Source organism: Danio rerio, chromosome 15 (assembly GCF_052040795.2).
Source record: "Danio rerio strain M-AB ecotype USA chromosome 15, GRCz13ab, whole genome shotgun sequence".
Lineage (NCBI taxonomy): Eukaryota > Metazoa > Chordata > Actinopteri > Cypriniformes > Danionidae > Danio > Danio rerio.
The window spans coordinates 43,093,527-43,103,240 of NC_141035.1; the positions used below are offsets into that span (position 1 = coordinate 43,093,527).

Here is a 9,714-nt window from a genome sequence, read left to right on the forward strand (position 1 = left end):
CCTATTGTCTTCTAAGCAACAAGTTGACTGCACCTAAAAAGTGAGTAAACCCAATATAACTTGGAAATTTTATGTTGAATTAACAAAGTTCATCAACGCAATAATGTTAAGGCAACAGGTCACATTTTATACAGTGTAACAGAAACATTTTTAAGACATTGTCATTTATCTTTGCTACAGGCTCACTCATTTTTTCTCACTATTATTGTATTACTTATTTGAATATACATTCCTTAATTGCATTTGCTATAAATAATGTTTTTATTATTTGACAATGTGTTTATTATTGCGAATTTGATGCATTGCTGCTCTTTCTAGTTTTTTACCACTCATTAGTCACAGTTTAGTATTTTATTAGCTCACGCTGTTCTCCATTTATTTATTTACCCCTCCTAATTTATTTTAAGGTGTTTATTGTTCTGTCTCCCTCTTTATAGGCTCTGGATTGGCCTGTTGTATCGAGCTGCTTGTGATTTCTTCTGAGAAATTTTAATCATGTACAGTATGTGAAAATGTTTGTAAAAGAGAAACAGCGATAAGAGAGTTGGGTAAATAAGAATGGGAGATGTAAAGAGAGAGAAAAAAGCAACAGTTTACGTTTGTTTAGGAATGTGAAAACCCCAAAACTGAGAGCTAGACATTCCTGAGCCCAAGCTGCAGCAATTTGTCAAACAGGGACAGAGAGCATCTGGTTCTGATGGAGAGCAGACTGGTGTAGTTCAGCACTGCAGCTTATGGGTAATGTAGTCACTATTGAGTTTTATTTTTGGCTGCGAAGAGAAAATGAGTAAGACTCTGAAAGGAAGTGATAGAATAGTTTCCAAAGTGGTTGAAGTGGGAATGGTGCTAACGTGCCAACTCTCTTCTTTTTTTTTTGCTAGGCTGAAAAATGTTTTTCATCAGATTGCTGTTATGCAGAACAAAGAGAAAAGGACTGACTTCTCTGAACTTTTATGGCTTATTTACACTTAGCCACATCATGAGTCTTAATAGTTTGAATTGCTTTGCACATTTTGGGCATGCACATGAAAACATGATTATTCCAACTATTCCTGTGGAATTTTTGAGAGGTCATTTTAGTGATCATGCTAAAGCTGTTTAAAGTGAGGATGGCATGAAAGTAGCTGTTTCAAGTCCCAGCTTAGCCAGTTGGCATTTCTGTGGAGTTTGCATGTTCTCCCCGTGTTGGCGTGGGTTTCCCCCCACAGTCCAAAGACATGAGGTGAATTGGATGAACTAATTTGGCCGTAGTGTATTATAGTGTGTGTGAATGCGAGAGTGTATGAGTGTTTCCCAGAACTGGGTTCATACCTGCAGGTGTATAGTATAGGTGATGTCTATGTGTACATGTACATGTTCAATGAAGTGTATTTGTATATTAAAAGTGTTTATGAAGAAGACTTTTAAAACTGCATGTTACCAATAAGAAGATGAAGGACACCATCTGTAAGATAGAAATCACAAAATGGTAGTAAAAATAACTAAATGCACTACAGAATGTTTGAAAAACCATGCATGTATTCTATCAGTGCAACACAACTCGATCTTGGTTTATGCCCCTTAGGTTGCACAGATTTTGCTCAGTATGTAAATGCATCAACCTCCTTTCTGTCGTATTATTATAAGTGCATATTTTAATGTAATTTGTTCTCACATTAAATGAATGTCACATTTTAAATTAATAGTCCATGAATGGAAAATCAATTAACTTTTAGAAACACTGTTAAAAATTGGTACTGATGTAGGCTACAATTTTAATTAGCAGGGTATAAGGTTGTATATTACACAGCATAATTTAGAAGGGCTACTTTTTACTTACACTTTATGGGCATTTTTCAGAATAGATCCTTTTACTCGCATTATACATTTAATTTTTTCAAGTAATGCTACTTTTACTTGAGTTTGATTTCTCAGTACTTTTTTATGCAACCCAAGTTCATACTGGCAACGTACCCCTATATAAGTTTCTGCAGAGCACCAAATACGCCCCAGGAGGTACGTTTTTTTTTTTTTTTGCAGTTTTTGTTTTCATGGATCCACCAGTGGCAGCTGTGTACACTTTTTGAGATATCAAATTTCAATCTTCAAATGTCACGGATGAAAGTAAAGAGCAATCCTCTTTACTTTTGTCCGTGACATTTGAAGATTGAGTCGCGGAAGAAATTGAAAATGAACAGCGGACGGGGAGGAGGACGGTTGAGGAGGGGAATTGGTAAAATTATGTGCAATTTAAGCCCTGTCCTTCCCTAAACCCAACTGATAGTGTTTTAAAGAGCAGGAATTGATACGGCCACCCACCCACTTTGTTAAACGTAACCGACAGTGTTTTCAAAAGCAATCCAGGAAAAGAAAAGCTCACAGCAGCCTGCTTTTCACCACATTTTCAGATTTCACCTCATTCTCACCCTGTTATATACTTGTTGATTTTATTTTTTGGCTTTTGTTTTTGTCTCACCTGCTTTCTGGAACCATTCATTGCTGGACTTGAACCCCATTATTGCGATCAACTTTGCTCCATGTCACAAATTTCTCAACATGCATGTCAAGCCACTGGACAAACTGGTAACAGCGGAAAAGCTGTCCACATGGAGGTAAGCAGTCAGCTGGTAATCGCGAAAACGAATGGCGTCATACCGCCCCGTAGTGTGCGTTATGTACAGTATAGGGCTACGTTTTCAGATGTTGTTTTTTATGCCATTGGCTGTTTGATGAGAAGAGTTTAGATCTTGATTGCATCGTTTATGCAACTCAAGTGTTGTTTCTTTTTACCTCATTCTTGCTATCCACCCTATTTTCTAAGAAAATCAAAGGTTTATAGATTTTCTAGCTCAAGTCTCTATAATTCACACAATTCAACTGCATCTCTTATTGTTTTCGCCTCTTGTCAGTGGCCACGCATGCTTAAGTGTTAGAAGAGGGAGAAAGGGCTGCTGTATAAATCCAGATCTGGTTTCTCAGACTTCTTTTTTTCTGTATAAAACTTTAAAGAGCGTGTTGCATTATTCACCACTTCAACCACAGGACACACACGTACATACTGAACCGAGAGTCTGCGTCCTCTGCCTTTGTGTGTGTGTGTTTTGGTTCACTGAATGTTATAGGTGATATTTGACTTTTATAGTTGTAATGGGAGAGTGTGTGGTGATTTAACAGCGCTTGGGGGAGTACTTGGCTAAGCTTGGTCAGTCTGCTGGATGTCATTATGAACTTCTGGCAAGTACTTATAATGTTGGATCATATATTACAGCAAAAGATGGTCTTACGGCATATGCTCACAGACCAGCACAAATAAGCAATTTATTCTGTTACTAATAGTTAAGCAGTAAATCCAGGTCGAACTTTACATTCCAGTGTCACGTAATACAAAAAAATACAATATACATTACAGGAGGATTCTAGGATACGCTGTTTATTACGGTAATAAACATATATTACTTACTTGTGAGGTGAAAGGGTAAGTAAATTCGAGAAGGGGGAAGGAGGATTCGACTGGGAAATGTCTGGCTTCTATTTGAGCGCCACTGTTGGATTAGCAAACACCAAGATCCAGCTGTACTCCCACATCACTGTGTTAAAACACACACAAACACACACACACATTGGAAAAAGACTTCTGCTCACCCAAATTTAGAAGTTTAATATGTCAAACTTTAAATTTTAAACGCCAAGCCATATTCACACTTCAACACTCAGCAAATGACAAACAGTATTGTGCAGATACTTCTGACTTTATATTTTCGTAGATTTTGAGTGTGCACATTTTCTAAAATTGTTTATTTTTCATTTTGTTTACTCATCTTATTGTTAAATTATCTTTTAATTGCCTTTTCAACCCAGATACTTATTAAAAGGACGCTGAATTGCACAACTGTGAGCGATCTTTGTGTCTTTTTAGTGCGTCTGGTATGGACTGAGGAGCAGAGTGGCATATATTTTTTTTAGACGTGACCTTCTGTCTCACTCCCTCTCTCCCATTTTTAATGTGGTAGAATAATTGAATTATTGAACGCCCCCTGTCTCATTCTCAGCTATTTATAGACATATGCTGAAGGCAGAATTTTGTATCCGACTACTTTTACTAATGGTGATCTAACATGTAGTGTCACAATTGTGCCAGTACTTTGTGTTTTAAATCAGTGGGATCTGTTTTATATGAATGATTGGTTTCACAGTGATTAAAATGTGCAGGTATGTACTGCATTTTTTTACACTGATATGCCAGCAGCACTTTTTTAACACTGCTTCACACTGAAGAAAAAAAACGGTGGCAGTGGGTTTCATCAGATATCGAGGACAGAACTAATGTGGCAAATGTGAAAAACGTATTTAAGAAAAGCTTGATCTTGTGCTTGTCCTTAAAGGTCCTCGATATTAGTTTGCATTTTGCATTAATGTGAAATCCTTGCTATACAGTATAGTAATAACAAACTGTATGTGCACAGATGAACAACGTGATGGAATTCTATGTGGGCGTCGTATGGTTTGCTGGTTGTCATGCTTCCTGTTGGAGCCGTTGCTGTGGCAGCAGAGCTTTCCCATGCGATTTGGCAGGCATCTCTGAGCCTGACCGATCGATTGGTGGAAAAGTGTCAGCCTGCAGGCTTTTACTGATGATGTCATCATTATTGATCTGTCCGTGGGCTGAAATGAAACTAAATAGAAAGCTTCTTTTCTTCTTATGCAAGTGAATGCACAGTGACTGCAGGGAGTGCTAAGCAATGCGGCACAATAAGGTTTAATAAGAGAAATGGTTTTAATCAGCTGTTGATACTTTGTGTGTGCTTATTTTTCTGCACTTCTCTAGATTTTTTAGGCAATGGGTTTAGCTAAATGTTTGTTTATTCTATTAGTTATTCATGAGGACATTTCTTTTAGACTTAAAAAAAAAATAAATTAATGCCTTTTTGCCTGGAAAATATGGCAATTGAATTGAATAACAAATGTTTTTTGGTGACCGAAAATTACTGTTGTTCCACCAAAAATGAATAGATATTAATATTGATTTCCTTTAAGTGAAAGTTTAATACTGATGTTGTGATTTAATTAGGTACTCTTTTATTAATTAATTAATTACAAATGCTCTAAATTATGTTTTTGTTTAAAATATGAAATGTCTTCAGTGGTTTTCAGAACTAAACCAAAATTACACTTTACTCAAACACATAATTGTGAATAATAAATCCCGAGGAACTGAGAATTGTCAAGTAATTGTCACGTTAGGCGTGATCAAAACAAAAGCAAAACAGGAACAAAAAGATAGCGGATTCAAGTGCAGATTTATTTACAGTGCAAAAAACATAAAACAAGGCGTTCAAAGTACAAATAAACCACAAAATCAGAAACCAAAACAGAGACAAGGCTCAGGAAACAAAACTCGAAAAACTAGACTAAGCAAAAATACAAAAACACGATCAAGAACAAAACAACTAAGAATATCAGACTTACTGCACGACTGGGATCAAGACAGACAAGGTAGACAACGACGCGATGACAAACATAGGTGGAATGGTAGAATATATAGTCCAGATAATCAACGGTAACACAAAACAGATGAGATGACGGGTCAGTGTAAGTGTTCCGGTGTATGCGCGTGGGATGTATGAGAATGTAGTTTTTTCCCTGGGGCACTGTAGCGCCTACAAGTCCTAGAGCGCTACAGCGCCCTCAGGTGGTCACAGACGGATGTGACATTACCCCCCCTCTAAAGAGCGGCTTCCAGACGCTCCCAGACTGGTTCCAAGAGGGGGGGCGGAGCGGAGCAGGAACAAAGGGAGGGATGGGAGGGCCAGATCAGGGTCAGGCAGTGGGTCAGGCACCCCAGCAGGAAGCCAGGGTGGGGCCGGTGAATCTGTCCCAAGTAGTGGGAAGGACCACCAGGGAGGGTCGGGAGGGATGACCCATGGATGATCCTGCAGGAGACACAAGGCAGGGGGTTTTAGGAGAGCCGGCTGGAGAGGCAACTGGACTGGAGCAGGCGGAACTGGAGGCAGCTGGGCAGGAGCCGGCGGGACTGGAGGCAGCTGGGCAGGAACCGGCGAGGCTGGAGGCAGCTGGGCAGGAGCCGGCGGGACTGGAAGCAGCTGGGCAGGAGCCGGCGGGACTGGAGGCAGCTGGACTGGAGCCGGCGGAACTGGAGGCAGCTGGACTGGAGCCGGCGGGACAGGAGGCAGCTGGACTGGAGCCGGCGGGACAGGAGGCAGCTGGACTGGAGCCGGCGGGACAGGAGGCAGCTGGACTGGAGCCGGCGGGACAGGAGGCAGCTGGACTGGAGCCGGCGGGACAGGAGGCAGCTGGACTGGAGCCGGCGGGACAGGAGGCAGCTGGACTGGAGCCGGCGGGACAGGAGGCAGCTGGACTGGAGCCGGCGGGACAGGAGGCAGCTGGACTGGAGCCGGCGGGACAGGAGGCAGCTGGACTGGAGCCGGCGGGACTGGAGGCAGCTGGACTGGAGCCGGCAGGGCATGGAGCCGGACTGGGACCGGCAAGGCAAGACGTCTGGGAGGTGCCGGCAGGGCAAGACGTCTGGATGGCGTTGGTAATGCCAGGAGCCGGGCTGGGACCGGCAGGGCGAGGAGCCGGGTTGGGACCGGCAGGGCAAGACGTCTGGGTGGTGCCGGCAGGGCGAGGAGCCTGGGTGGCGCCGGCAGGGCGAGGAGCTTGAGTGGCGCCGGTAAAGCCAGGAGCCGGACTGGAACCGGCATTGAACTGCGCTCTGGGGCTGGAGCCGACAGGGCGAGGAGCCTGGGTGGCGCCGGCAGGGCGAGGAGCCTGGGTGGCGCCGGCAGGGCGAGGAGCCTGGGTGGCGCCGGCAGGGCGAGGAGCCTGGGTGGCGCCGGCAGGCCGAGGAGCCTGGGTGGCGCCGGCAGGCCGAGGAGCCTGGGTGGCGCCGGCAGGCCGAGGAGCCTGGGTGGCGCCGGCAGGCCGAGGAGCCTGGGTGGCGCCGGCAGGCCGAGGAGCCTGGGTGGCGCCGGCAGGCCGAGGAGCCTGGGTGGCGCCGGCAGGCCGAGGAGCCTGGGTGGCGCCGGCAGGCCGAGGAGCCTGGGTGGCGCCGGCAGGCCGAGGAGCCTGGGTGGCGCCGGCAGGCCGAGGAGCCTGGGTGGCGCCGGCAGGCCGAGGAGCCTGGGTGGCGCCGGCAGGCCGAGGAGCCTGGGTGGCGCCGGCAGGGCGAGGAGCCTGGGTGGCGCCGGCAGGGCGAGGAGCCTGGGTGGCGCCGGCAGGGCGAGGAGCCTGGGTGGCGCCGGCAGGGCGAGGAGCTTGGGTGGCGCCGGTAAGGCCAGAAGCCAGACTGGAACTGGCATTGGACTGCGCTCTGGGGCTGGAGCCGACACTGGCGGGCGCTCTGGGGCTGGAGCCGACACTGGCGGGCGCTCTGGGGCTGGAGCCGACACTGGCGGGCGCTCTGGGGCTGGAGCCGACACTGGCGGGCGCTCTGGGGCTGGAGCCGACACTGGCGGGCGCTCTGGGGCTGGAGCCGACACTGGCGGGCGCTCTGGGGCTGGAGCCGACACTGGCGGGCGCTCTGGGGCTGGAGCCGACACTGGCGGGCGCTCTGGGGCTGGAGCCGACACTGGCGGGCGCTCTGGGGCTGGAGCCGACACTGGCGGGCGCTCTGGGGCTGGAGCCGACACTGGCGGGCGCTCTGGGGCTGGAGCCGACACTGGCGGGCGCTCTGGGGCTGGAGCCGACACTGGCGGGCGCTCTGGGGCTGGAGCCGACACTGGCGGGCGCTCTGGGGCTGGAGCCGACACTGGCGGGCGCTCTGGGGCTGGAGCCGACACTGGCGGGCGCTCTGGGGCTGGAGCCGACACTGGCGGGCGCTCTGGGGCTGGAGCCGACACTGGCGGGCGCTCTGGGGCTGGAGCCGACACTGGCGGGCGCTCTGGGGCTGGAGCCGACACTGGCGGGCGCTCTGGGGCTGGAGCCGACACTGGCGGGCGCTCTGGGGCTGGAGCCGACACTGGCGGGCGCTCTGGGGCTGGAGCCGACACTGGCGGGCGCTCTGGGGCTGGAGCCGACACTGGCGGGCGCTCTGGGGCTGGAGCCGACACTGGCGGGCGCTCTGGGGCTGGAGCCGACACTGGCGGGCGCTCTGGGGCTGGAGCCGACACTGGCGGGCGCTCTGGGGCTGGAGCCGACACTGGCGGGCGCTCTGGGGCTGGAGCCGACACTGGCGGGCGCTCTGGGGCTGGAGCCGACACTGGCGGGCGCTCTGGGGCTGGAGCCGACACTGGCGGGCGCTCTGGGGCTGGAGCCGACACTGGCGGGCGCTCTGGGGCTGGAGCCGACACTGGCGGGCGCTCTGGGGCTGGAGCCGACACTGGCGGGCGCTCTGGGGCTGGAGCCGACACTGGCGGGCGCTCTGGGGCTGGAGCCGACACTGGCGGGCGCTCTGGGGCTGGAGCCGACACTGGCGGGCGCTCTGGGGCTGGAGCCGACACTGGCGGGCGCTCTGGGGCTGGAGCCGACACTGGCGGGCGCTCTGGGGCTGGAGCCGACACTGGCGGGCGCTCTGGGGCTGGAGCCGACACTGGCGGGCGCTCTGGGGCTGGAGCCGACACTGGCGGGCGCTCTGGGGCTGGAGCCGACACTGGCGGGCGCTCTGGGGCTGGAGCCGACACTGGCGGGCGCTCTGGGGCTGGAGCCGACACTGGCGGGCGCTCTGGGGCTGGAGCCGACACTGGCGGGCGCTCTGGGGCTGGAGCCGACACTGGCGGGCGCTCTGGGACATGGGCAGTCCTCTTCCTGTGCCTCCTTCGTCTGGTGGTTTGAGAAGGGAGAGTGTTGTGATCAGGAGAGGGATCTTGCTCTGGAGCTGGAGCCGACACTGGCGGGCATTCTGGGGCTGGAGCCGACACTGGCGTTCCACACAGTTCTAGCAGGCTCTCCAGAGGCTCCGAAAAGGGTGGTCTCCGAACAGCCCGACGCGGATAAGCCCGCAACTCCAGTCCAGCCTCTCTCCTCCTTCCCTTAGACAAATCAGCTGGCCCCGAAAATATCCCTCTCTGTTGCCCTTCACTCAGGCCTCCCTCCTGAGGGTTCTCCTCTTTCAGGGCAACAGAGAGAGGGGAGCCAGAGATCAATAAGGCTGCCTCAATGAACCGATACAGGTTCCAGTCCTCCTCATACGGTGGCATTTGGGAACGGACTGGATCCAAAAGTCCTCCCCGGAAAAACATCATAAGCAATAAGTCACTATGAGAGCTCTTCGGGGCTAGCTCCAAAAACTCCTTGATATATCGCTCAATTGAGCGATTACCTTGTTTTATACGCACTATAAGGCTATCTGCTGAATCCATTTGTGATCGCGTCGTTCTGTCACGTTAGGCGTGATCAAAACAAAAGCAAAACAGGAACAAAAAGATAGCGGATTCAAGTGCAGATTTATTTACAGTGCAAAAAACATAAAACAAGGCGTTCAAAGTACAAATAAACCACAAAATCAGAAACCAAAACAGAGACAAGGCTCAGGAAACAAAACTCGAAAAACTAGACTAAGCAAAAATACAAAAACACGATCAAGAACAAAACAACTAAGAATATCAGACTTACTGCACGACTGGGATCAAGACAGACAAGGTAGACAACGACGCGATGACAAACATAGGTGGAATGGTAGAATATATAGTCCAGATAATCAACGGTAACACAAAACAGATGAGATGACGGGTCAGTGTAAGTGTTCCGGTGTATGCGCGTGGGATGTATGAGAATGTA

General features: G+C 49.9%; 2 protein-coding genes across 26 annotated transcripts in view; both read right to left on the reverse strand.

The window, feature by feature from the left end:
* kcnj13 (potassium inwardly rectifying channel subfamily J member 13) overlaps positions 1-9,714 on the reverse strand; it is a 61,113-nt gene that overhangs the window by 50,237 nt on the left and 1,162 nt on the right. For 10 of the 18 annotated variants that reach the window (XR_015508624.1, XR_015508623.1, XR_015508622.1 and 7 more), the window contains exons 1-2: positions 5,446-5,570; positions 3,440-3,566 (exon numbers count right to left, since the gene is read on the reverse strand). The gene's annotated coding sequence lies outside the window, so the exon portion shown is untranslated. Of the gene's footprint in view, positions 1-1,420; positions 1,445-3,439; positions 3,567-5,445; positions 5,571-9,714 lie in introns of those variants that run through there. The other 8 variants (XR_015508629.1, XR_015508626.1, XR_015508627.1 and 5 more) reach the window with 2 other exon arrangements.
* LOC147833751 (uncharacterized) lies at positions 5,258-9,674 on the reverse strand. Of its 8 annotated transcripts, XM_087284565.1 has the most exons (4): positions 8,169-9,674; positions 7,282-7,327; positions 6,432-6,822; positions 5,258-6,235 (listed from the first exon to the last, which is right to left on the reverse strand). In XM_087284565.1, the coding sequence occupies exons 1-4, from the start codon at positions 9,294-9,296 to the stop codon at positions 5,809-5,811; spliced, it is 1,992 nt and encodes a 663-aa protein (XP_087140691.1). In that variant the 5' UTR covers positions 9,297-9,674; the 3' UTR covers positions 5,258-5,808. The 8 variants fall into 8 exon arrangements, with proteins under 8 accessions (XP_087140691.1, XP_087140690.1, XP_087140687.1 ...); XM_087284564.1 differs by having other exon boundaries at positions 5,258-6,822; XM_087284561.1 differs by having other exon boundaries at positions 7,282-9,674.